The sequence below is a fragment of the Scophthalmus maximus genome, chromosome 5 (assembly GCF_022379125.1).
Source record: "Scophthalmus maximus strain ysfricsl-2021 chromosome 5, ASM2237912v1, whole genome shotgun sequence".
In the NCBI taxonomy this organism is placed as follows: Eukaryota; Metazoa; Chordata; class Actinopteri; order Pleuronectiformes; family Scophthalmidae; genus Scophthalmus; species Scophthalmus maximus.
Genome location: NC_061519.1, coordinates 25,157,358 through 25,185,246, shown reverse-complemented (window position 1 = coordinate 25,185,246; position 27,889 = coordinate 25,157,358). Strand labels below are relative to the sequence as shown.

At 45.6% G+C, this 27,889-nt stretch overlaps 1 protein-coding gene across 8 annotated transcripts in view; it reads right to left on the bottom strand.

Annotated features, from left to right (window-relative positions):
* Positions 1-406: 406 nt before the first annotated feature.
* LOC118310582 (contactin-associated protein-like 4) overlaps positions 407-27,889 on the bottom strand; it is a 93,765-nt gene continuing 66,282 nt past the window's right edge. The window contains exons 15-30 of one of the 8 annotated variants that reach the window (XR_007030775.1): positions 27,335-27,497; positions 25,269-25,396; positions 24,597-24,767; positions 21,839-22,057; positions 14,126-14,365; positions 12,428-12,652; positions 11,220-11,283; positions 11,035-11,045; positions 10,464-10,597; positions 9,206-9,293; positions 6,137-6,355; positions 5,323-5,394; positions 4,085-4,292; positions 3,625-3,726; positions 2,162-2,584; positions 407-1,601 (exon numbers count right to left, since the gene is read on the bottom strand). Coding sequence is in view for 6 of the 8 variants with exons in the window: in XM_047332170.1 (XP_047188126.1) it covers positions 4,096-4,292; positions 5,323-5,394; positions 6,137-6,355; positions 9,206-9,293; positions 10,464-10,597; positions 11,035-11,045; positions 11,220-11,283; positions 12,428-12,652; positions 14,126-14,365; positions 21,839-22,057; positions 24,597-24,767; positions 25,269-25,396; positions 27,335-27,497 (1,931 nt within the window). In the remaining 2 variants the exon portion in view is untranslated. Of the gene's footprint in view, positions 1,602-2,161; positions 2,585-3,556; positions 4,293-5,322; positions 5,513-6,136; positions 6,356-9,205; positions 9,294-10,463; positions 10,598-11,034; positions 11,095-11,219; positions 11,284-12,427; positions 12,653-14,125; positions 14,366-21,838; positions 22,058-24,596; positions 24,768-25,268; positions 25,397-27,334; positions 27,498-27,889 lie in introns of those variants that run through there. The other 7 variants (XR_007030774.1, XM_047332170.1, XM_035633625.2 and 4 more) reach the window with 7 other exon arrangements.

Here is a 27,889-nt window from a genome sequence, read left to right as displayed (position 1 = left end):
ATTAATTAAGATCTTCTGTCTCCTAAAAACCCCGCCAGCTTAACGTCCCTCGGATATGGAGGTGACGAATTAAATCTGATAAAAAGGGAAGACGTGCATCGTTTGGAGTTGCTGCTCCGTTGATGAAATCTTCAGTTTCGTCCAGGGGATGCTCAAATGAAGAAATTCCCAACGCCTCGTTTAGGATACAAACATTTACACGATTTTTCCTTTTGCATGCTAAATTCTCCTGCACCTTTGTTTTTGCCCGCTGGCAAACTGGCCACGAGCCACTGTTGCACTGTCGCTGTGCCGTGTTGTCGTGGCATGAATCACATGTGCCCCGACAGGCGCGACAACATATTTTCACACTGTGTGGCGCGTGCGGATGTTGCCATGGCGTCACATAAAGCAGTTGAGGGCCCATTAACGCACTGCAATGCATCACTCGGCATAAATGACGTCGAATTGGAGCAAGAAACGAACTTGCAGGTGCTCCGACGTGGGTTAGAAAAGACACTACAATACCAACGACTCTCAGCTGCCTGTGGAGAAGAAGGCAGTTAGAGGACCTGGCTGACTGATTTGATTCAGACGGAGCTGACGGAGCGTGAATTCCATTAGGCCTTTCAATACTTCCTGTTATGTGACATATAGAGGATAATCCCTCTCCAGCGTCGCTGCAACATGGGGGCGTTGAATTGAGCAATAACTGAACGCGCAAGAGGTCGGTTTTTGTGCCGTTCACAAACCGAGTTGTTCACCTCACACGCGTTGGATACATTTTTAAAAAACAAGCCCGGCGAGTCTGATACTCGAAATCAAAACGCCCCCCTCGAGAATAAATTCCCCTGATGACATAATTGTGAAATAATGACGAACATGAAAAGAAAAGAAGAGATGTGTGCGGTCGTAACGCAGTAACATTGTAGCGCCCGGCTGTGTGCCAAGGATCAAGGTGCTCAGGAGTCTCAGTGATGTCATTTTGTCCTGCTAATCTCATTACGTCCTCTAACACACTCGAAGGATAGAAGCAGATTTGAATCTTCATCTTTGGGGGGAGATTTGATTCTGCACGTTTGAATTGAAACGATCGCAGAGCCACGCGGCCCGCACGCCGCCGAGACACGTCTCGGTGTTAATTCAAAGAATTCACTTCCAGCAAACGCCGAGGGGGAATTAAGCGACTGAAGTTGTTTGGATTAAATCGGTTTACAGGAATTTAAAACGCATGAATGAAGCCCGAGTCCTACAGGCTCCTCGGGTGGAAGCTGACATTGTTGTAATCATGAGATCATTTTTTTTGTCCTCGGCAACACAGGCCTCGTTTCCTCTTGTATTTCTTTACCTTCTCAGTTCTCGTGTCTTTGTTTTTTACGTGTATAGATTTCATCCGTTTTATCCCCTGATGTCATGTGGGAATGGTTTTCCGAGCGTCGCGAGGAGGAACGTTAGCGGTTCCGGATCACAACCCGACTGCTCAACACATGAACACGTACTCACTCATCACTCCAGCTGCACGCCCTCGCCGACACCCAGGCCTGTCCGCTTGAAACCGGCCGTCCGTCATCTTAACAGCCACCAACAGACGGTTTGCGGCTGCGTGAGGTCGAGGCGGAGAACTGAGGGGGGATTTTAAGTCAACGAAAATAGTCAACATGCCAAGTGACGGGGAAGTGACACAAGCACGTGTCAAGCTACTGCAATGGGAGAGAAGACGGTGAATTATGGATTTCAGGGTTCGTGCCTTTCTACTCCACTGTGCTGTAATTTTTTGGGGGTGAAACAAACACACAGGCTTCATTGTTTTCCGTAAATGTGACTTATAGATCAAGCTGACGTGTCCCATTCACTCAGTCGATCCACAAGGGAGAAGAGAAAGTACAAACAGACTCCAGTACGGCTTGAATTATTCATCCGCATGTATTGCTGTCGTAACTCTGCAGACGGGCATCGGGGGGGCGTTGGCGCATGAGCTCGCATCCGCTCAATCCATCAATCAGTCGACTTCTAGCCGTGCCATGTATTACGTGTAATGCATGTAATACATGGCCCGAAGTACGCTAGTCACTTTCCGGTGTGAGAAGGCCTTTATCCTTTAAATATGACATGAACCATTATGTTCAGATTACATCGTAAAGCCGTCGTAATATTGCCTGAAAATGTATTGACTGTTACTCACATTAACGGTCGACTGATGTTCAAGGTCAAACATCTGTTCCCTTGGCCGCGCCTGCACACACCTCTGTCTACATCCCCACGTGGGCTCTTTTGACCAAACGTCCTTCCCCGGAGCTCGATAAACCTTTTCTCTTTCTTCGCCGTGTTCTCATGCAAAGGGATGCAAAAACAAAAGGGATGAAAAATGCACTTCAAAGTTTTAGAGCAACTTTTCTCATTAAAATCCCATCAGCGCTCTGGAGTGTCGCGGAGAGACGGCGGCGTGTGTTTTCTGCTTCTCGGCTTCGCTCAATCAGCGGTGAGCTGAAGTAACACGTGGAGGCGTGTGTTTTCATTACACTCTGCCCTCTTGGATTGTCTCGCGGCCCCGTTTCGGATCATCTCACTGCTTTTCTGTCGAGTCACAATCCACCTGTCGGCAGATCTAGCATTTGAGGGAAAAAAAACACACACATTAGACGTCTCCGCGGCGGTGAACGAGGAGGTGACAGACGTGCACGGTGTTGGCGCGCGCGCGTCTGTGCCGCCGCCGTCGGCGTTGAGAGCTTCACCGTTCAGGAACATGTACAGAGTCGAGGGGGGAAAAGCTTCCAGCAGGCGGCAAGGAGGAGAGAAGTTTTATTTTAGAGTAAAAACAACCTTCCCCCCCCCCCCCCCCCCCCCCCCCCCCCCCCCCCCCCCCCCCCCCCCGAAAAAAGCCTCCACTCTACTTAAAGTTAAATGCTCAAGGACGTATTTCTGTTCCCTGGTTTCATGTGACCACGGGAAGAAGTCACAAGAAGGAACAGATAGAAGTGCAGCGAGAGGAAGGAAATGAATCAACCGGCTGTATAAAGGTCTCCGAGTGTCTGAACCAGCTTCTGCCAGGCTACAGCGTAACATTCGTCCAACTGTAAAAAAAAATTCAATTCATTGTTGCATGGTGCTGTCAATTATTGAATGTTTATTTGTGCTTCCATTAATGACGAGCAAACTTTGTTTGTGATTGTATTTGTGATGGACGCCGACGAGCCACCTGTCCGGTGGGCGTGGCTAATTAAAGTCCTCCCGCAGGCAGCTGATTGCAGTTGCAGTGCGAGCGCCCTGAGAAGCAGCAGAACGTCTCTCGTCTTTTCTTTTTCCTCCAAGTTTTCGGTGCTATGGAATTTGGGTTCACAACGAGTAGCCGCTGTAACGCGCTGCTCCGCCAACACGAATGGTTATGGCGATGTGCGTGACTGGAGTGAGCGAGACTGAGTTGACCTTGAAGACGCCGCTTGTGAACACCAAAAAGGTCAAAGGTGGCAAAAATGTTTTCGCCCCTTGAAAAATGTGCGCGAGTGTGTTGGAAAAAAATCTCGGGCGTGAGGTACGAGACCCGTTCCAAGTGTACGGGCGCAGGCATCCACAGCCTCTGAAGGGTTCACACACCGTTTATTTCACCAAAGCATTATAAAGGCATCACACACACGAGCAGAAACCCACCAAACGCCAGCTCATACGGAGCATTTCCACTTCCAGTTACGGACACATCAGTTCATCATCCGCACAGAAACGTGCATCGACGTCCGGATCGATTCGGATTCACTGGAATGAAGAAATAAAGTTGTGTTTGAATATTCAATCCACCAAACGAATATTTTTTCAATATGACAGTGACGTTAGCTAGAGATTGTGGTGGACATGACATTTACATTATTTGAATATTTACAGATTCTGAAACGAGGACATCGACACCTCAAGAGTCAAGCTGTTTAGGATCCTTATATACACACTACACAGGAAAAGACAAAACCGTTTGAATTGTCCCTTTTTTCCCCCCCTTTTGCTTTCCATGTTTTTGTGGAGCCACTTCTTGCCAGTGAAGTCTCAAAGTGAAGTGCAGCGCGAAGTCCCGGGGACAATTCCCCTCGTCTGCACCCTCCGCTTACGAAAAAACACCCACCGGGTCGTCGGTTAAATGAAATACTCCTTTCGGTTTTCACTGGAGGCGTCCTGGGAGTCGGTCTGGTTGTTGAAAGGGAAATCTGGGCTGTCCTCCGGCTTGACGCCCTTCACTTCCTGATTCCGGTACGTCTCTTTTCTCCGGTAGAGGAATCTGGCCGTTATCGCCAGGCCGGCCACGACCATAAAGATCACCACCGCTATCACACCTGCCAGAGAGAGGGACGACAGTTGACACGCGATTCTGTGATTTAAGGATAAAATATAAAACAATATAAAACAATATAAAACACAACAAGCTGTTTGACAAAATAAAAAAACAAAACATTAATGTTAAGTATTTAAAGCGACAACGTGTAATATTTAGAAGATTTTTATTTGTCCATGACTATGTGTTCATAAATGTATAATCACCTGCGACAAATAACCAATGTTTTTTCGTCAACTCTGAATGAGTGAAGTATAGTTACATGAGGTGGACCCGACCTCCCTGTGAGTCGCCATGTTTGTTACATCGTGTTGAATACGCTTGTTGCACAAAACGGTCCAGAATACGTCGCATTTGTGTTTCAGCGCTGCCGGACACCGGAAATGGAATCAACGGTGGCCACCATGAAGTGTCCGCCTGTCGGCTGCGGTTTGCAACTTTACCACCAGATGCCACCAGAAAAATTGTAAAATTACACACTGGGGCTTTAAGTACAAAGGGCTTGGGAGGCACGGAGGACACTGATGTTGTTCCACCAACCTGTGTAATAAACTGCGCATTTGACATTTGGATGTGTGCTCATATTGGTGAACCTCTGAGTCTTGTAGCTCCCTGAGGCCACGACTCCCTGCCGAGTGAAATCTGTCCCAGTGGACTTTGGTCACGTAGCTTTGTGTCGGCTCCGTCACCCTGCAGTCTGGACGATTATCTAGTTGGAATTCCCGAATTTAGCTGAAATTGATTTCCCACCGTGTCACTTTGGTTTTTAAAGTGTCAGCAGCATTCGGAGATAACCTCTGTACGTCAGCGAGTCATTTCAGCGGAGGTTTAAGCTCGGTTCAGCTGTGCTTTGTGCACCGAGACGCAAAGTCACAGAGATTTAATAGACAGTTTTGACTCTCGCCGCGTAAAAATCTCTCTCATCAGTGTAATACTCCGTGTTCATCTCTGACACGAACAGAAGTCCAGTGCAAACATGGTGAAAACAAGGCGACACACCCCCGAGTACGGGGAAAAGGACAGTTCAGTACCTCCGATCAGAGCCGAGTCGGTCCTGATGGCGTTGACTAAAGGTTGACCTGAGCCCACTGAACCAGACCGGTCTACGGCGGAGAAAGAAGGAGAAGAAAAAAAGGTAGAGGAGAAGAAAGTAAGGAAGATAGAAGAACGACAATTAGGAAATAGAGGCGAGAGTCAAAGGAACAATAAGAAGCAGCAATTCTGTGGAGAAAAAAAGCAGAAATAATTACACCGGAGGGGAAATATGAGAAGAGGAATCAGAGAAACAAGGAGACACTTTCCAGACACAATCACAGTATCACCATTCACAGCATTCAGGGAATAAAGCAGCAGAGGAACTATTGCAGTGAGATGAAGCTGGAGGAAAACAGTACGAGAGGAACGTCCCCTCAATGCTCCAAATGAATTATCTCATCTCGTACGTCGTCAGGAATGTCCACAGCATACCGCATGAGTCCACACAGAGACAGAGGGGAGAGAGGGATACTGTACAGCACATACTGTACGCTCATTGAAAAAAGCCCAAAGTGAAACATTAACTTGAAACACAAACGTTAAAAAGGGTCAGACGTGTTTACAGAAGAGTGCAGTGACATTTAACGTGAGAAGATAAAAACAATCCTCTGAATTCTTTTTATTTTTAAATATCAATGCATGAAAATATCTTTCCCCCAGTGCATTTTGGGAAAGTAAACTTGACTTTACAGCCATGGTCAGATTAACTTTAAAGAACCCCGCCACTCGCGTTTTAAAGAATAAAAATAAATTCTGCTATGCCTAATATTTTGTTAAACATATTTTACCACCCCCCCCCCCCAATCTCACCGGTCAGGTGGTGTTTGTTCTCCGCCGCGTAGGGATTGGCCGAAGCCGAGGCGCCGCAGCCGGACCGGACCAGGGGCCCGGCGATGGCGACGGGGCTGGAGTCTGGGTGGAGCAGAGCCGCCTTCAGAGGGCTGATGGAGTTGAAGTGGACCACGGAGAGGCAGCCGGTGAAACCGAGCGACGCCAGCCGGGCCAGGTCTGGATCCAGCTCATCAGAGTCTGAAGAGGGAAAAATAAATAACAGATCTCTCACTCGTGACAGTGATGTAATCCACTTTTCAGAGTTCAATAAACTATTAAAAATAGTTTTAATCTAATTTTTCACTTTTAAATCATTTTAAATGTTGCGTTCGACTTCGTACGGCTCTGGGTCGGGGTCAGGGGTCGTTGTCGACTGAAGTGAACATCGAACGCTGACTTTCTTTTTAATGAGCTAGGTCGGGTCCACCTCGTGTTACTATGTTTAACTCCTTCAGAGTTGACGAAAAAAACATCGGTTCTTTGTCACAGGTGATTATACATATATGAACGCATAGATATGGACAATATATTCAATTTCTGTGAATAAGTTCTTCCAAAATATTACACACTGCTTTAACTTCTCTGTACTGTGACTTGAATCTTCATCAAGAGGCGGCACTCAACCAGTCGGACGATTTGTCCAAATCACGTCAAAAACTTTGACGGGTTCATTGACTCTCTTCTTCTTCATTATCCTGATATCAGCATCAGCGTAGGACAACATAGGCAGTACATTGATGCTTATGATTCTTAGTACACACACACGCACGCACGCACGCACACTCCATCAGACAGATGTGGGCACTTGTCCTCGTTTCATTGACTTTCCTCGGCTCCTTCACAGCAGCGTCAAAACAACAGCTGTGGACGCCGACGCTCCGGCTGTAACCGTCCGAGGGGCGACTGTGTGTGTGTGTGTGTGTGTGTGTGTGTGTGTGTGTGTGTGTTGTGTTTATTTAACCAGGACACGTGGGCATGTTGATGAGAGCATCAGGGAACATTACTGAAGCCTGTCAGCTCCTCTCAGCTGATCTTCCCTCCATCACCTCTCCCTCCCTCCCTCCCTCCCTCCCTCTCCCTTTCTCTCTCTCCGTCTCTCTGTATTCGTTCCGGGTCCATTAGTCCGGCTGATGGATGGTGGGTTTGGCAGCGGACGACAGAAAATCCACTTTCCTGCCGCGTGTGGTTTGACAGAGGGGAGGACGGGTCGCACGCCGACACGACGGGGTTAAAAAAAAACACAAAAAAACAACAACAACCCCACCGCTACACTGAGGATTTACATCCAAGGAGACAAACAAGATGATGTATTCGTGAATCTCTGCCAGATATTGTATCATCGTAATAATCGTTTTGAACTATCTGAGGTGTCTGGAGGCCAAAATCAAACGCCAACATTTTAAAATCAAGCTGCCTATGGCTATTTTGTAAAAACAACTTTTATACACGTGAATGACGATTAACAATGATATTTTCCCAACACTGGCATAGTAGAAAACACAAAATCAATAAATGAAAATGAAAAAACATGCATGGGTGCAACTGAACCAAAAATGAATAAACTAATGTTTCAAAAACTTAATTCAGAATACCACAGGATGACGACAAACACTGCTGCATGTTTTTTTTGTTTTTTTTTAATACTACGCACGTGTTGAAATATCGTAGTTTCAGACCTCTTTTATTTTCAATCTGTGCAAAATTCATCCTGACCGTTCAGTGTTACCTGATGGACACAGCACGTCTGTTTCAAACACCTGACTCACGTTTCACTGGCCAGTTTGCCTCCTGTTAAATTGACGGCGTCGCTGTGAGTCCCTCTCTTATCGGAGAGCTTTCGCGAGCTGCAGCGCCTCGGCCCCTCGACTTATTAAGCTTATACCTCAGTCCGTCTCTGATGGATCCGCTCGGAAGAAACATGAATAAGTCATGACAGAGCCAATTACTGTCCACCCCCCCGACTCTGACACGGGTCCACGACTTAAAAACAGCAGCTCGATGATGATGTGCTTTAACCTTCTCAGCATCCATCCATTTTTAACCGATGCTAAGCAAATCCACACTTGACCCCGAGGCGTCTTAAAACGGCCACACATCTTTTTCTTTCTCCTTTTAATCTTTCTTGGTTGTGATGGAAAGTGAAAGGTGGAAAACAGGATATTCAAAAAAACAACTCCTCAATTATGCATCAAATCCTTCCAAGACATCGAACTTGAAATACAACACGTCCGATGTCGGGAGAGCAAATGAGTATTTTAAATCAGATTTGTATCTGGGTGTTGCATAAATATTTTCACTCACTATGAATTACTGGATTTTTTTTTTTCGATTAAAAAAAGAAGAAAATGTTTTATCTCAGACGCACTAAATTTGTGGACAGAGAGAAAATTCACACATATTAATTGACTTTGGTTTCACATTAAGACGAGTAATTATAGTGAGACTGCCTGAGCATATTGTTTTGTAATTGTGAAGTGAAAAGTGGGATTTTAACTTTCAAGGTGATTTGTCGTCTTTCCACATACAAAAAAACAACCACCCCAAAACAAAAACGTAGTTGATTGTTTGGTCGACTTCTGAATCCGATACGTTCACTTACGTTCACCAACTTTACGAGATTAATCACTGATATAGTGGAATTCAAACCTCATGTGTGCAGATCCACCTTCAAGTAGTTCTTTCATTTCGCCTCAGAAGTCTTCAGATCATTGAAATAATAGTTCAGTCTTGATGCAAACAGCTGAAGCTGCACACATTTATTTCTTTGACCTTTCTTACGCCGAGTGTCCAGTGAGGCCACACATCTCAGAGCTGTTACACAAAAGAGCCTCGTCCCTGCTTCTGCTGCTGTGTGGAAGTGGTGTTTCACTGGACGGTGATGACAGGTGAAACGCATTAGGACGAAAAACAATCACGAGACCAAGACGGGAAGTCAACCATGCCAATGTAAGAAACTCCAAATTAAAACAGGGAGTAACAGAAAAAGTGCTCCTACAACCTCTTAAAGGGGCAGATCCTAACATTGACAGTAGTAGCCTCCTCACTCACCTTGTACTCTGCCCAACAGCAGACTCCTGACGGCGTTGAACTCTCCGTCAGATGTCAGGTTGAAGTCCTCTCTGGCGTTCTGGTTGACCTGGAAGATAAGAACAATCTGATCACATTCATTTCAACCCCCTCCTTATTATGAAGCTCTCTGTTGACACCCTTTCTGGGACGACTGGTAAAAGTGTTGGGAATGTAAATCTATTTAAAATGTTTGTTGGCGGATCCGTGTCCAGAGTAAACGCTCACCTCACGCCTCAACCACGTGCTACTTAAGACAAACCGATTCAACGCGATTGAAAACAACGATAAGACAGGATGCAGCTCAGGTTTCGCCGCTGCCTCGCACCGGGGTCACCTTGTTATTTATCTCCCCGCGTTGGTAATTATACAGATGCTCCGGCCGCCGGATCCTGGTCGGATGACGCTGGCCTCATACATCACCTTGCGGCGGTTTGTTATAACAAGATAAGGGTTTCCCTTAGATCCAGATATGATAAAGACGCCTCGCGTTCTCACGCGGCGATTTTATTGTGTCGTTTGTCCCTGCTGCCCTGCTGCGGCTGCACCCAGGACGACAGCTGCTGCTGAGGGCGAAATGCTGACGGAGGCTTTGATACGCAAACGAACAAAACTGTACCGTAGCACATGGATGGCACTGCCTGTGTGTCCTTCAATCAGTCCTTGAGAAAAGACAAATCATTTTCTCACCGCAGTATTGTGCGGTCCGCAGCATTTTTTATAGTTTTCCATTTTAAGCGGACCGCGAGGAAATATATTTGCTGAATTTGCCAAAAAGTGGATTGGATTAAAATCACTAACTGCCCCTTTAATGCTACCTGCCTCCCTCTGATAAGACTTGGACAGAAAAACAGTTATTGTAAGTGGCTTGGGACAAGTAGCTTTTAAGAGTTAGCTAATGTAGCTAACGTTGCAGTAAAGACAAAGTGGTATGGGTTTAGCTTTTTGGCTTCATTCGGGAATTTGCTTTAAAACCATTTTCACTGCAGTGCTCTCCTGCGTCATTCACAGTAGTGTAGTTGATGAGAGTAGCGATGGCATTAGCTCGTTAGCTAATGCACAAACACTGAATATGCAAAGTACATTTCATTTGCAAGAATAATGATTTGAGACGTTTCCAGAGAAATAACAATGAACATTTGATGTGACTCAAGATGTCTTTCTTTTTTTCTTTTTAAGGTAACAAACATTTGCATGCCGTGTTAGTGTGTGTCTGTGTGTGTGTGTGTGTGTGTGTTACCTGCACAGACACAGAGTCGGTCAGCCTCCTGATGGAAACCGTGTGCAGTTGTCCGTTGGCCAGACTCCTCACTCTGCTCCGCAACACTTCTGCTTCTCTGCTGCTGTCCAGCTTGTACCTCACCTCCAGCTCGTCTTCACACACAAAGACACACACACACACACACACGCATGCACACACGCATACACACACACACGCACGCGCATGCACACACACACACACACACACACACACACACAGCCACACACACACAAAGACACGCGCACATTTCAGTTTGGTTACATTTCAGACGTCACAAATATGAAAACATCAGAGCTTTTTTTCAAAAGCAAAGATTTCAGCGTGGCTAAAAGGAATAAATACATTTTTATAATCCTTTAAATGATAACTTAAAATATTCTAAAGAAGCAGTTGCTCCATTAATTAGTATGGCTATATTAAGAGGAGCTAATTCTCTATCAATAACTGAACTAATGTAATTAATTAAATTTAAAGTCTAATAAAATGATTCATATATATTCATATATCCACAGAGAACGTGAGAGAATAAGTGTAGGGGACGTCCAGATACCTGCTGCGGCTCTGGTGACAAATTCCTTATTTCTTTCTTTCTATTTTTCTCTGTTGAGGACTTTTTTTTTGGAGGAGTAACAGCAGTTCAGGGTAAAAAAAGAAAGAAAAAAGAAAGTCATTTCAGGGGAAACAAGAGAAAGCTCTCAGGGATTTAATTGGACACTTCAGGTTAAGAGCGTTTACCTGACAACTCCACGGTCAACACGGAACCTTAATGCTCCGTGGTCCATCAGCTTTGAATCATTAACTGCAGGAGAAAAAAATCCATTTACAGCTAATCCAGCAGCAAAGTGCCTGTTTCATTAGACTCCCGGATATTCGGAGTGTAAATTTAAATTCAAAGTGCCTCCGACTTCTCTTAAAAGCCAAACTCACTCACTCACAAGTTTATAAAACACATCGGCGAGTGTTTTCTGCTCCTTTACCATTAACATCCCACCACACTTTGACTCCCTTCAGCATCACACCCATCAGCGCCCACTGATAAGACCTGTGGACCTTTTTTATTCATTTCTTCTCCTTCTTTTTACTCGGCCAGTCGACTCAGCTGGACAGATTAAAAGCCAGTAGAGGCTGACGGGTTGAATCCAGAGAGAGGAACGATCTGACAGATCCTGAAAGATCGGGGAAAGCTGCCGAAGCAAAAGGATGAGGAGGACGGAGAGAGTGAGGGAGGGAGGGAGGAGGAGAGGAGGAGAGGTCAGTATCACCAGAAGATGACAGAAATGGGAGAGGGGATGAGAGGAGGAAGGGAGGGAGATGTGAGGAGAGGCAGGTAATTGGAAAAACGTTGTGGGAGGAAGAGGAGTTGTGGCGAGAAAGGAAACTCTGAGAGAGACGTGTGATCTGAGGTTAGAAGCCTGTAGCCAAAAAGGAGGAGGAGAGACGGAAAAGGAAGCAAAGGAGTGAGGAAAAGTGAATAGAAGGAGGAGGAGGAGGAAGAATGATGAGCACAAAAACTTTTAATGAAGAGGATGAGAAGTACAAAATCTAAGAGAAAAAAACTCGGATATTCTCTGAGATTAAAGTCGCAAATTTACAAGAATTTTAATTTTTTTTAAATCTCGGAATATTACCCTCCTCCCCTGGCTCTGTAATTATTTTATCTTTTTTCTACAATGGCCCTAATACGCCGTCGTAGAAAACGCTTTTTGTGCGGCAAAAATAATAACAAAGCAAAGGAGAGCAACAACTAATAAGGAAAATATGGACAAGAAGTGTGATTAACTGGAAAGGTAGATATGGGGGGATTAAGAAAATGAATTTTCAGAGGTAGAATTTTGGGAAGGAGGATAATGAGAAGCCTTTTGTAAATAACAGCAGACTGAATGTCCTGGAGGAGAGGAGACGAGCTCTCCTTCAGAATAAAAGCCTCCTGGCGTCCTCCTCACCGTGCTTGTTGACGAGCAGGGCCAGGTACTCTCTGTAGTAGGAGCCCACGTAGAGCAGCAGCGCCGGACTCTGGCTCGTGCTGAAGCTCAGGGAGACGTTCTCGCCCCTCGGCGTCACGTCCGAGTAGATGGAGGACGGCGGGGCGCTGCTGTTCCTCGCCAACTCGTACGGCCCCTTGAAGGTGTAGGCCACGGACGTCGCCGGCTTGAAGGCGGCCGACACCTCTGGGGGGGTGGGGGGGTTTACCGATCAACAGAGTTTTAGTGTGAAGTTGACAATTGAAGCGAAGGACATCGCAAACAACCTGATGTATCATTTTATAATCATTAATACAAATTTATGGACATAGACAAATATGTAAACGAGACAATGGCATTTTTCCATTTTTCCATCAATCCTTCACAATTTCTTCAACTATGAAAATCGTCATTGATGCATCTCCTCTAATTGGACTAATTTCTAAAGCATCAACCAGGAAAATTGGAGAGGTTTGCATCCCGCATTTTTAATTTACGCAATTTTAATTAATTTCTAGGGCAAAGTAAAATACAAATATTAAGTTTATCTTAAAAGACTTCCTTAACTCAAATTATTTTTTCCAAAGGAAGCTGTAGCATCTCAGATCAAAAACAAAAAGCATTAGTAATTGCAGAAAATAGTCTTCACAACTACTGCGTCCTGGCTTCAATCGTCCAACAGGAAACAAAGATGACTTTTTAAAATATTGAACATTGAGTCACTGTGACTCACTTGTGAAATCAGAAGTGTGAATCAGTGTGACATTTAACATAAGCAGATCCAGTAAGTGAAGAGAGACGACTGAGCTGACGATGAAAACATGAATATTCGATTATTCTATTCGATGATGAAAAGTTACAGCGCTTAACATCAAACAAGTAAGTAAAATAGACGCCAACACGTCTGGACAAGTGTTAAGTGCAAAAAAAATATATAAATCCGTAAACACCCACGTATAAATGCTGCCGTTTCTACTTTTATTTCCATTTGAGCTCCGAAAATGCCATCTTATAAATAACTGCCTGCAATCTCCACGGAGAGTTATTAAAAGTGGGAAACTCAACTCAACGCAACTCTTTCTTTTCCCCAGCAACAGGAATACCGAGATGAAAGCTTTGACCTCGGCTGAGTAAATGTAAAGCCGAGGCGAGAGGACGGAGGCATGAAATCGCACCCGTGGTCCCACGCATCTCCCACAGACAGGTCAAGCCAGGTGGCGCCACCAGAGGGCAATAATCCACTCAAAATCCAATCTTTTGAATATCAAATACTTTATAACATCTTTAGGCTTTAAAAGTCCAGTGTGTAGGATTGAGGGGGATCTATGAGCAGACAATGGAACTAAATATGACTGTATTTTGCTCAAAATTTCCTCAAAATTTGGTCCGACCAAAAGAGGTGGTCTCGGTTTCTAATCGGTTGCAGTGTGAAAACACTGGTTTAGATATTACAGACTCTGGGACCAACTGCAGGAAATTGAGACCGCACTGAAAAAGAAGGGTGGGAGGAGACGAAATATTAAATTGCAGTCTTCCCCTCGGACGACAAAAACGCCTGAAATCTCTATCACTCAAGAGGGCCTTTAGTTTTCTTTTAAGATTACCTGACGGTCACCGTAGCTATCATAAAAGTTTTACCTATGTGTGTATTTGTGTGTGTGTGTGTGTGTGTGTGTGTACCTGTGTGGCAGAAGACTCCCGTGTAGGCCGACGGGCCGCAGTCGCAGCGGAAGCCGCTGGGCATCTCGGCGCAGCGGCCCCGGTTCCGGCAGAGCGCGCCGTAGCTGCCGCAGTGGCCCGGGCAGCCGGGCCGGACCCCCGGCGTGATCCTCGCCCTCTCCTCCAGGTCCAGGGTGACACCGTTCAGCTGCAGGGAGCGAATGCAGCCGCGGAAGCCCTTCTGCCTGGACGCCGTGCCCCCTGAGAAATATTAGAAAATGATATCTACATTTGAGACGGTCACGGGAAAGGAACACAACAAGTACGTGCGGAAATCTAGAAAGCCCCAGTGTGTAATTTTTGTAATTTTCTAACGGTAAAGTTGCAAACCGCAAACAACTGTGCGACCGACAGGGGACACTCATGTTACTGTATTTGACTCCTTCACAGTTAACAAAAAAACATCAGGGATTATACATATATGAACACATAGTAATGGACAATAAATTCAATTTCTGTGACTAAGTTCTTCAAGTATTACACGCTGTAGCTTTAAATTTTTTGTTTTCAAATATATAATTTTATCTGATTTTGGGGTTCGGCTAAATACAACCGACGAATCTGCCGGAGGACCTTCAGTAATCTTTGACACTCGACCTCTTTTTGTGGCATTCTTTTGAACCTGTTGCATTTCACTGACAACAATAGTGCTTCCGATGATCAATGTCCCATTCAATACAACATGACCTAGTCATGCCATGACAGGTCTGTGTTTGCTCCTCCTCCTTGTCAACGGATCCACGTCGCCTCTGCTCCTCCTGAGAAGCGTCAAACTGTCGACACTCTGCTTGGGGGGAGCGAGAATGATGAGAGAGCAAAAAGAGAGAGAGAGAGGCTTTTTCAGCAAGAAAGTTAAAAGGAAGCGTTTTCTGGGGTGCATGGCTCTCATCAGTCGCCTGCCTGCTTGTCCAACAGGACACTCTTCACTCCACGCCATTGTTCGGTGTGCCACGACGTTTGTTCGCTTGGTTTTAAAACATGACAACCTCTTATTTCGGCAAAGATCACAGACTCAAAACTCTGTGTGCCCCCGGAGCAGAAATGCTTGGCAGCTTTTTTTCTTCCCTCGGCGCGTGAAGGCGGACGGCGTCCCGTCGCACCGCCGCGGCTTTTCGCATGAATAAATCACTGGGCTCTGATCTGACTCGTTAATTATTGAGCCAGCTGAACAATCAAAGGATACGAAACTTGCCCCGATGATTCCGCTGACAACACCGTGAGGAGTCATTTTCATCCTTATTGAGTCTATTGAAAAACCATTGTTCCAACACTAAAAGAGAATATTTTCAAAAGTGACAAACTGTCTTCTGTTGGAATTATTAATCTTTACAGAATCATTCAGAGGTCTTGACACATTGTCCGCCCCCTCACACGCACTTGCACTGCAATGCTTTTTTATGTAAATGCCTTTGCGCGTTAATCATCGGCACAATCGCAGCGAGTTAAACCCACTTATTACACCTTTTTTCTGCCCAGTGTATATATACTTCAGTACAAAAAACACACGAGCACATTGCTTAACCTGAAAATACATCTTGTGTGTCTTGAGCAGATTCATCTGGAAGTCATGTCGACTAAAGGCGACGCTCACGATTCCGTACGATATCCTCAAAATTGTGTTCAACACCTCATCAGAGGGATTTTTCTTTTTTTCCCTTCTTGGCTTTTGAACTTTTTGGGGGGATAAAAAGACAGTAGAGAGGAAGACTGACGGCGGAGAGGGAAGACAGTTTTGACATACACGAATCACAACACGTCCTCCTGATACAAGCGAGGGAGAATATGGAAAAAAGCTAAATCAAAAAAATCCATACAGCACTTTGATCAACACTCAGGTGATGTTTTACGTAGACTTTGTGTCATTCCAATGCACCAAGTTCAAAGAAATGACATCAGAAGAGGAAAAAAATACATATTTTTAAGTTAAATAATTCATATTCTGCTTTGTTTCCTTGTGGCACGGCTGCTGCAATACGAAGGATTACTGACGCTGAAGTCAAAACATGCCTTACGTCACAAACAGGATTGGATAACGATACTGTAGATCACATAAACCGTCCCAGAATGAATCTTGTGAAATCCTCACACAAAAGCGACTTCTTCATCACCAGAAGACGGAAGAATAAAGTCAGATGTAGACGAGCGATGCAGCACAAATTACACAAAGGCTTAAGCCTCCAAATGATTATATAAACATTCACAAAGAGAAGTAATTTCTGCATCCATGGCGTGCTCACGCAAAACTGCTGCGTATGGATTCTTTTTCCCCCTCCCAGTACAAACAACAATAAAAGGAATCGGGAGAATGAAAAATGCGGCGGATTATATAAATCTGCGGCGCGCTAATTAATCAACACAATGGAATCCACTGCCTTGTGGCGCGAGGCAGTGGATTATCGCTCATGAACACAGCGTTGATACATGGCTTCTGAAACCACACAGGCCAACTCAGCGCCTTGGGATTCAAACAATGGATGCGGTTTGCCGTATTGAATCGACACTAATAAACAGCTGGTTTATTAAAGTCAAACGTGCCAGTGCCGAGGGCCGTTAATCCGGAAGATGAGTCAATGTTTTCGCTCACGTGGCAGCAGGTCTGTGTGCTCATGAATTCACTCGTACATTACTCAATAACAATCCTGCAACAGCCACACACACACACACACACACACACACACACACACACACACATCAATTTCCACATCAGTTTTACAAGTCATTACAGGGGAAGGAGGTAAATTAAAAGTAAAAGGGAAAAGACCATTTCAAACGAGGAAGAAGCTTTTAAACATTTATAAGACGTGAGTGTTTACCTCCCAGGAAGTACTAGTTTTGGAGACCGACTCATATTACTTGACCTGCTTCATAGGAACCTAATCTGCCTTGGTTCCGACACAATTGGACCACACCACTCATCATTTTTCTCAACATAAAGCAATAACGCCAGAGCCCTGAGCTTTATCCACTCAATGGTCGCGGGGGGCTGGAGCCAATCCCAGCTGACATTGGGCGAGAGGCGGGGTTCACCCTGGACAGGTCGCCAGCCTATCACAGGGCCACATACAGAGACGGACGACCATTCACTCTCACATTCACACCTACGGTCAATTCAGAGTCTCCAATGAACCTGACCCCATTCTGCATGTCTCTGGACTGTGGGAGGAAGCCGGAGAACCTGGAGAGAACCCACGCATACACGGGGAGAACATGCAAACTCCACACAGAAAGGCCCTGGTTGGTTTGAACCAGGATTCGAACCCAGAACCTTCTTGCTGTGCTAACCACTATGCCACCGTGCAGCCCTCTTATGAAGGGTAAGACGTTTAAATATTCACATTTAAAGCATGTTAGTGGATTATGATTTCTGATTATTTCTGATTTATTTCTGATTTAATAAAAGGTATTGACTAACTACATAGAGTAACTACACAGGCATGTCGGTCTGCTTTATTGTAAATCGATACATTTATTGACGACTTATGACCGAAAATCGCATTTCTGTCACTCGGAATAGTGGAATTCGAATTGCACGCCAGGAACTGCCGGGAACTATGTGAAGTCTACGTGAGTCACGTGACGTGCAAACATTTTGAACTTGCGTTATCGCGACTCTCATTAGTTGGCTGAATGTAGCCATGCAGCATATTCAAAGAACGGTTAGAAGCTCGGCTACACCTCCATATAAATTTATATTAATCCCTTTACCCGTATGAAACACAATTAAAACAACAAGCAACTAAATCAGCGTATCGCATGAACACGAAAAAATTGTGCATGTCCGATGTGTCCACACTGACTCCTATAGTGTGTTTATTACAACCCTCCGACCAACTGTCATCCAACAAGCAGCCGAAGAAGAAGAGCAACAACAAACAAACAAAAAGGTTTGTATCAAAAAGGGACATTTAAAAATTATATTTGGAATCATATTATGCTTCATACTACACATGAAGCTATGAAGCCATTTGGTATCTGCACAGAACGGGGAGACGCTCGACTTTGCGCCGACGTCGACCCTCTTCACCGACACCCAACACAATTAAAACACCGAGCAACCAAGTCAGCATATCACATAAAACACGACATCTTTACATGATAATATATTACCGATGTCAGACTCGATAGCTGCTGCTACCGACATGCTAACAACCGGGCTACATATCGTGCTAACAACACAAGCTACATATCGTGCTAACAACACAGGCTACATACCATGCTAACAACACAAGCTACATATCATGCTAACAACACAGGCTACATCTCGTGCTAACAACACAAGCTACATATCGTGCTAACAACACAAGCTACATATCATGCTAACAACACATGCTACATCTCATGCTAACAACAATAGCTACACATCGTGCTAACAGCACAAGCTACATCTCATGCTAACAACACAAGCTACATATCGTGCTAACAGCACAAGCTTCATCTCATGCTAACGCGAAGCCTCCGCAGATTCCAACGCTCTCCTTCCTCTATAACTCTCAGACAAACATTCAGCTCACCAGCCGCTGACCAGTGTTCGAATCAACACAGCAACATATATAAATTATGTCTTACCGTATTTGCAGGAAAAGTTTGTGTGTTGATCCGTAAATCTGATTCCGTTAGCTTTGCACAAAGACCGCTTGTCAATTCAAAATGTTAATCCTCCTGGTCCGTCCTACTTTCGACCACACAGGCGGAAGTCGCATGACAAATGGCGTCGGGGGAAAAAGATGTCACAGTGGGTTCGCCAATCAAAGGTAGCGACTGGTGTCCGTGGGAGGGATTCTGATGCTGCCCGTCGATTCTATTGGCTCTGACGGTTCTGTAGACGTGTCATTCACCTGGATTGACCAATGCGCTGCTGGGATACACGCCTCTGTACTTTATGTTGAGTCTGTTCGAAGGTCTGACGGCATTCCGTCTCACTACAAAGATCGTTTATGGAGGGACAGATGCTCACCCGTCTTCATTAAAACACTTCTGTCAATACTAAAGACTGTAACTTTGCCCTGATTCACTTTATCATTTCGAAATGTGGCACAGATTATTTTCAGATGTTGTTTTATGGATTTTAAGAGGAATGGGCTTCATCTGCATTATTACAGAGGTGATATTCCTCTGTAATAGCCCCACCGACTTCAAACCAGTGAGAAAAAACAAAATACCGAAATCTATAAAAACTAATTATATTAAATTAGTACATTTATATTATGCTTGTAATGAAGAGATATCAAATCGTAGCATTGCTACTTTTTTGACAACTTACTGCAAAATACAGGATCTTTTTTTTTTGCCCCGCACAGGTTTGTCTAAATATTCATTGGAGCTCCTATTTGCAATTAAATTACAAATTGGTTTATTCAAGCAAAACCAGGGTTATTAAGAATTATTTTCTAATATACAGTATGACCCTGTTACGATAATTCAAAAGGTAAACACACATATACGGGTTCAGTCTGATGGTCGTGACCTGCCGGCTACTCACGAGCGGATTATCGGATAAACACATTCATCCAATCAATATTCACCGTGGCCCCGGTCGGTTTGTTTTCCCTCGACGCTGTTATTTACTGATATGAAGTGACACACAGAATATTTACAGAATGATAAGAACCTGATTATAAGTGATGGATTTTTCATTATTTGCTCATGTGCGCACACGGAGTCGGAGGATAATACAGAACAGAGACTTGCAGAGGTCGAAGCCGACGAAGCCGAGATGAACGGAGGTGCAGCGTGACTGTTAATGAATAACTTCATTTACAGATTATTTAAAGGCTCTCGCTGCAAGAAATCCCACACATGCTATATATAAATATATATATATACAGTATATAAAATCACTGCTCCCATGTTTATCTATTGAATGTAATCAAAAGTAATCGACTCAGCACTCTCACATCCAGCGGTGCCGAGCAGACGGCAGCATGAAGCCGACAGCAGTTTTAGGAATGTTTGTCTCTCTCTCGCTCTCTCTGCAGGATTGTAAAGAGGAGGTCAGGGGTGAGGTCGAAGTATGTCCTTCCCATCTACTGTTCCTTGACCTCAGTGGCAGACGTCACGAGGTCAAGGAAAGGTGTCGAGGAGGACTGATAGGACAGAGAATCCGACTCGACAGCGGCTCCATCAGCATGTTTCAGTGTTTTACCACCGTGTGACATCACATGTTATGATTCATATGAAACACTAACTGACACGATGACGTCTCTTCTGGGTCATATTCATACTCTTCTTCTTCTTCTACTTCAGATTGAATCGTTTACGTCCGTTCATGGCGCGTCACGTCGAATATCGCTGCCGCAATGAATTGTGGGGGCGTCTGTTTCTCCTTATTCTCACAGAGGAAGCTCCAGTGTATCCTACGCTAGAGGAGATAGGAAAGGAAGCATTGAAGCTTGTCACCTGTGCATTTAGAGAATCCGAACAGCTCTCGCCGTGGCTGCTGACCAAATACTTCCGGGTCACGTCAAGATTTAGGAAACTTCCTAAGCCAATTTGACAATTCGACCTCAGCCCAGACTTGCATCCGAAAATCCAAGAGGCTATGCCGAAGGCGAGATGAGCAGACTCAGGGCCTTTCACGTCCAGACAACAGGATTTGGATGGAAGAAAAATAATATATAAAATATAATCAAAAAACCCAGTCGGTTGATTTTTAGGAGTATAAATGAAAAAGGTAGAGAAAAGAAAATGGAAATGTGTCTATGGGTTGTTTAACATTTAAAAGATGTGAAAACTCACCTTTTAGTTCCCTACATGCTCAATTTGTCTGGACGGTTGAGTCTATTGATGATGCAGCTTGTATATACATATACATATATACACATACATACATGTATACAGTCAAATATCCTAGATTTTTTTTTTTTTCAAATGATGGAACTTTCAAAAAGATTTCACTCATGAACACTGTGTCTGGAGGGTTATGTTGTAAGTGATTATTGCGGGTAATATTTCAGTTTGATCACGAACTGGGACGTGACCAAACAGCAGTTGTGTTGTGCTCGTACAGTATTTACGCCTCGGTCTTTGTCAGGTTGGACATTCACATCATGAAAGATTCGATGAGATCAAAAGTTTTTTTCCTTCGTTCTGGCCAATCAAGTCTGGTGAACTTAAATCCAGTTTGCAGATAATCTCACATTTTTTCCCCGTCCTCATTCTGCTCCTCTGCGCGTGACCTGACCACAGCCACACAAACGACCGCAGTGAAGTGAACGCTACACTTCTAACAACAGAACTGTAAACTAAAGAATTTCATGTCTCTGTAAGGTCGAACAGATCCATAAATAATTTTACGCCTCGGAGGAAGAACAGATGGCTAAATGAGCTCCTACGCAGATGAGCTATTTAACGGCTAAGGGAACCGCGAGCGGCTCGGGACAGTGCGGCGTTTCATACAGAGGCATCCAATGCGAATTGAAGTGGGAGGCAGAGAGTTTCTTTTCAACGACTGCGACTGAGGAAATAAGAAAAATAAAAAATCGATAATCAAGCTGCTGATCTCAGGAGGAGCTGCGAACACCGAGCGACTGGTTCTCTGGAGAACAAAGACGACACTGTGTGAGAACACTGACGTAGTGTGTGTGTGTGTGTGTGGGGGGGGAGATACAGAGGACCCCGGGCCAACACACTGTTACCAAGGAGGGCCGACGCGTCACGGATGCGCTTCCTCCTCACCAATGAACAGCTGGCTGTTGAGCTGCAGGTGGAAGTGTCCGTCGGCGGGCGCCTGCCGCGCGGCGGCGGGGAGCTCGTCCAGCCGGAGCGACGCCTCCTTCACGTTGCGCTCGGCCCGCACCCGGTGCCACCGGCCGTCGTCCAGCGGCGCGCTCGACTCCACGCGGACCTCCAGCGGCCCGTCGCCCACGTCGAAGGAGAACACCACCTGGGCGGAGGCTGGCGAGAGGAAGGCGGAGTCAGGCGAGAAGGTTGTGGAGCAAAGCGTTTGCGAGACAAAAGGAGGCCGCAAGGTGAAAACACAGTTTAGGGTATTTTTGACATAAATGAACGCGAGGTTTGAAGAAGAAAAGTTGGTTTCTACAAAGTCATCTAGAGACTTGAAGCAAAGTTCTAACTTTTTAATCATTTTCATTCAGTATGACTGACTGACAACTTTACAGAGGTTCTTTCTTTAAAGAGAAATCCATTTGAAAGTGTGTTGGTTTGATTTAAAGACCTTCACATCTGGATGTCCCGACTACGTCACTTTCAAACATACTGCACATGTGGCTCCATCTACAAATCCAGATTTACTAGTTTAGTCCATCATCTACCGCTTTATCCATTTAAGGGTCAGTGGAGCCAATCCCAGCTAACATTGGGCGAGAGGCGGGGTTCACCCTGGACAGGTGGCCAGCCTATCGCAGGGCCACATACAGAGACGGACAACCATTCACTCTCATATTCACACCCTTGTCGGTTTGAACCGGGATTCGAACCCAGAACCTTCTATATAAATAAAAAATCTATACAATAAACCACTACGCCACCGTGCAGCTACTAGTCAAGGTTTAGTATTAATTAGTTCCATAGCTGTATTTGGTTTGGTCCCAACCGACGCTCGTGTTTTTGTGACATCGGTAACATTTCACCCGAGTAGTTTTGGTTTCACGTTACAATGTTTGCGAGCGCACATAAGAACTTTACATGACAAAACCAACGCCCTGTCGCCATCACTCACGCGGGCTGCGTTTCCCCTTCACTTGACGTCGGCGTGATTTCATCAATTCGGCGGGAAGCCTCTTCCATGTCCTCTCTCTCATCCTCTCAGAAAATAACCGATACACTTCTGCATTTCTAGTTCGGTGGGAAAAAAACGGAATGAAATATTTCCTCCCCTTCCCTCTCCCCAGGCGCTCATTTTCACACTTCTTGCTCTTCTGTCCGAACCATCCAAAGGAGTGTTTTCACACTGCTAAGTTCAGTTTGATCGAGACCGGACAAGGCAGGTCGCGAAAAACAAGATCAGTTGAGGAAGTGTTCATGGAAACCGGCTGGGAGCAGTGAGCAATTAAGCTCGGTCGATCAACATAACTGCCCACAATGGTACAATAGGCACAAGTACAGATCGTGATGTCGCTGAGCTCTGGTGGGACGCGGAGGAGCCGCACAGCCGCCGCCGACACTTTAAGCGTCTTCCGCGTTCGTTACAAGAGGAGACGTTTTTTTCCGAATCAAACCCTCCCCTCTCGCCTTTTGGATGGCGAGGACGTGTTTCTCTGGGAGAAAACAAGATTAGAACAAAGCAAACATCAAGGAGCGAATCCGACTATACAGTAACTGTGTTTCTATGGATTGTTTTTCAGGGACCGGCTGCGGAGCTGCATGAGCGCTGTGGGGCGGCTGCCGGCGGAGCAGCGGCGTTCAGGGCTGGAGCGGCCGCGCTGACTGTGATTTCCCCCGAGGAGGGAGGCGGTCGGTGCACCACATTCACTGTGTGTGTGTGTGTGTGTGTGTCTTCAAATCTCATCTACGGGCAAAGTGAAGCACAACAATAGCAAACGGAACTTGGGCTAAATCGGTAAAAACAGGCTCGTTGAGCTCCAAGAGGCAACTGATTTTAATACGAAAAATGGCCCGGCACAGTGAAGAACATCCCCTGGGGGGGTATTTATGCCTCATTTTTTAAAAGGACACCACAGCAAAGGGGGGGTTGTAAAAGTGGACCTGCACAGTCACAATGATGCGGTCGGCCATAAAGTAAAATAATACCCTCCGGGTTGTCGCTCGCCTGTTCTAAGCGACACAGACCGTGGACGGTGGCGAGAACAAGCGACAGAGTTCAAATAAAACGAAGAAGAAGCCGACGAAGAGAAGCGGATCTTTCTGTTCCCAGTCTCAGCGACGTAGCTTCGCGGAGACGGACGCAAACATAAACTTCTGACCACTTTTTTAGATCGACTTTTGCAGCAAACTTTTCAAGCAAAGAGTGAAACTTTCACGTTGGTTCAAGGAAATGAAAAGTATCCTGTGAATCACTTTGTTTTAGATGTCGGTTTCCACGAGGTTGGCAACTTTTTTATTTTTGTGTATTCTTCTTATTTGCTGAGCAATTACAAACATTCGCACAATGACGACTCAGTTCATTTGAAGTGCGTGAAAAAGAATCTTATCCACGCATCGCGGTAGGTCCAGTCTTTGTTTTGCATTTGCTACACGACCAAAAGATACGTGGACACTGGCACAACTTCCGGCGAAGACAAATCTCAATCCTCTTTTGCTCAATCAGCGTCTGATTGTCGGAAGGATGCGGACAACTGGATTCCACCAGCCTACAAGCAAACGACATTGTGCCTGCAGGGTAGATTCACACAGATTACGTCTGGGACCTCTGGGTTATGTGGGGCTTTAACACAGATACCGAATTAAGACTTTGACACAATGAGATCCCCCCCCCCCCCCCCCCCCCCCCCCCCTCCTCGGGCGTCCTACTTACACCTCAGCTCGATGCGGATGAAGTCCTTGATGCCCAGGTTTTCCAGGAACACGCCGGACGAGGCCGTGGTCTTGAACAGGAAGGAGATGTCGGCGCTCAGCTCCCCGTGGAAGGTGGGGAAGTGGAGGTACGACGTCTCCTTGTCGAAAAACGCGGCGTTCCAGAAGTTCTCTGAAGGACACAGTCGACAGCTTTTAAAATGGGAATCACGCAGGGAACAAATGAGCCGACTTGTTCGGGCTAATGAGTTTACACCAGGGTATGATTCCTGTTACAGGGTCTTGTCTGACTAATCAGGACAAACCTTTATTTATCCATCTATTTTCCTTTGTGAATGTAAACGGCTTTAATTACAATTAATTGAAAGAAGGAAAAGCATGACTTTGTAATGCATTCGATGAGAGGAGAGTACTTATTAGCAACAGTTCCGGTCATGATAATAAGCTTCTGGATGTGGAGGTTCAGTACCCAGAGGGATTCATTTATCACAGGTGGAATAAAATATTAAGAGCATAATCCTACATCTTCATTTCAACAACAGACCTTGAGATAATTAATCGAGTTATTACACATTTGTCAGTCGGACAAAACAGAAGAGTGAAGAAGGAAGAGGTGACGAGATTTATCTCGACTCTCCGTCGAGTGTAACCAGGCGACCAGGGGCGGACTTACTGTCTCCGTGGCAACGGAGCGGCCCCACCCTGTAGGCGGCCTCTGACCCCGGCCTCTGGATGTCACCCAGCACCAGGGACCTGACGGGGAGGCTCTCCTTGTGGGTGAGCAGGCCCGAGTCTGCAGCCCTGCAGGAGGAGGAGGAGGAGGAGGAGGAGGAGGAGGAGGAGGAAGAGGAAGAGAGTGGAGGTAAAGACGAAGAGTGAGAACAACAGGAAAGAGGTTACAAGGAAGATGAAGAGTGAAAGAAGCAAAACGGTAGAGGAAGTGGAGGAAACACAGGAGGATGCAGAGAGGAGGCCGAGAGGAAAGATGAACGGTAACACGCAGGAGGTGACGACGGGATGGAGGAGGAAAGAATAGAGATAAAACAAAAAAAGGGAGATTAAGGAGAAGGAGAATAATTAGGAAGCAGAGAAGAAAAGGAATGAGAAAGGTGGTAGGAGAGGGAGATGAGATGATGGAGATAAGGAAAAAGAAGGATGAGGTGTAGAAAGTGGTAATAAAGAGAGAGAGAGGGGGGGAGGAGAAGAAGAGAAGGAAGTGAAGGATGGAGGGAAAAGAAAGAGTTGAACATGAAATAAGTTCAAGTTGAGAGGAGGATGAGGGGAAGGGGAAGAGCAGAGGAGGAGGACGGGGCGAGATGAAGGGGATGAGGGAGGAAGAAGGGATAAGATGGAGGAGGGGTAGAGATTCAGAAAACGAAAGATACAAAGACAAGGCAGACGAAGATGAGGCGGAAGGTGAGGAAGAGGAGGAGGAGGAATATGAGGATAAGTAGGAGTGGAGGATTGAGGGGTGAGAAAAAGGAAGACAAGAAGAGAAAAGTCGGTATTAGTATGAACAACTTTTTGTTCGATTGACAACTGATAAAAATGCTGATAATCAGGTAAATTCCGTCCGGGATCTAACCGTGACCGTTTCTTTTTTTTAAAATAATTTCCCTCCTGGGCTTTCGCTTCCGGTAACATTATACTTCACGTTCTTCGCCATGAAAATATTTGGAGCTTGAACAAAAATTGATGCTGAAATCTCCCATCCGTAGTTTTATTCTTCCCCCCCCCCCAACATTGGCACAGCCCCCGTGCGGCTTCACAGACAATTTCTCAGGGAAGAAGACGTTTTAATGGCCACGTCAGATCGTATCAGTGTCCATGCCGACACTCGGCGCTCTCGTCTCGCTCAATTTCCGTGACAGGCGTTTTTCCAAAAAGTGGCTCCCACGGACGAGACAGACAGCTGAGCGAGCAGCGTGGTCCATCCACAGCGCTGTTCGTCAGATTCCTCATATCAATCTTGTTGTCAGGAGAGGGGGGGGGGGGGGGGGGGGGGAGGCGTCTTTTGGCAGCAACGTGAAAGAGTCTAATGAATGGTTTTGTAAAAACAGTGTCAGCACTCGACACTTTGGACCCGGAGAGGAGGGAGGTGAGGCAGCAGGACATGACAAGAAGTGTTTTTCCTGTACAACATATCGTAGAAAATGTTTCCTTTCAGAAAGTGATGATTTGAGAGTCCACGTTATATTCATCCTGATTTTGAAATGAATTCATACGATGAGTTTTCTAATATAAATCTGATCAGTTCAACATTCATCACAGGTCTGTTGCTGCTGCACTTCATTACCGTATTTCATCCCTCGTGTTCATCCGCACTTTTGCATTTTTAATATAAAACCACCGGGTTTAACTGTAATACTCGCTCATAAAAAAGAAAACAAGCTGCCGTTACAGACATAAAGGTTTCATTTATTTTCTATGGATGCTCTGCGGCTGAATAATAAAAAAGAAATTGAGGAAAAAAAAAGTGAGAAAGCAGAGGATGAAAGAGGACGTTCCTCTGCTGCTGCTGCTGCATAATTATTCATATAATTAACAGAACCACCAACAACATCCACGGAAATCACCACAGAGTCGGAGCAGCAGCTCTCTCATGTACGTACCGTGTTGTGAGTTAAGCACTTTTTCGCCGCAGCATCAAAGTACAATGACCAATGTACCTAAATAAAAAATGTGGCAGAGAGTAAAATTGCATCGGCGCTTGGTTATGGAAGTTTATGAGTGCAGTACCAGTCGGGGCGGTCGGCGTCACAGTTGCAGTAGTGCTGCGGGTCAACGCAGTCGCCCCGCAGGCCGCAGGCGCACTGCCGGCTGCCGGGCTGAGCGCCGCCCCAGTAAGTCTGGAGACGACCGGCGCCGGGACCGCTGAGCCACCAGCTGAACGGAGAGCCCTCTGAAACACACACACGAAAAGGGAAGACGCCATTTAAGAAGAAACCGACACCGACAAAGAAAATGCACAGAGTTTGTGAAGCGCCACATGGAGGCAGGGGCGTCCCACCAAATTCTGGGGCCTACACATAAGCAGTCTCTGCGGGGGCCCCCCCCCCCCCCCGCACCTATGATGCTGATTAATTCATCATTCCGTGTGTGTGTTCTAATTGTAACTAGCTCGCTTACGCCTGCTGTATTCAGGTAGTAGAAGTTGACGTGTGGCCCTGCTGTGGTTTACAATGAATCCTGATAATAGTTCCTGTATCCGAGCGTCCGTCTCGGTGGAGTCGTCCCTTCTCGTCTGATTCTGTGTTGCACACTTGACTGATATTTGACTGAGGGCCCTCACAG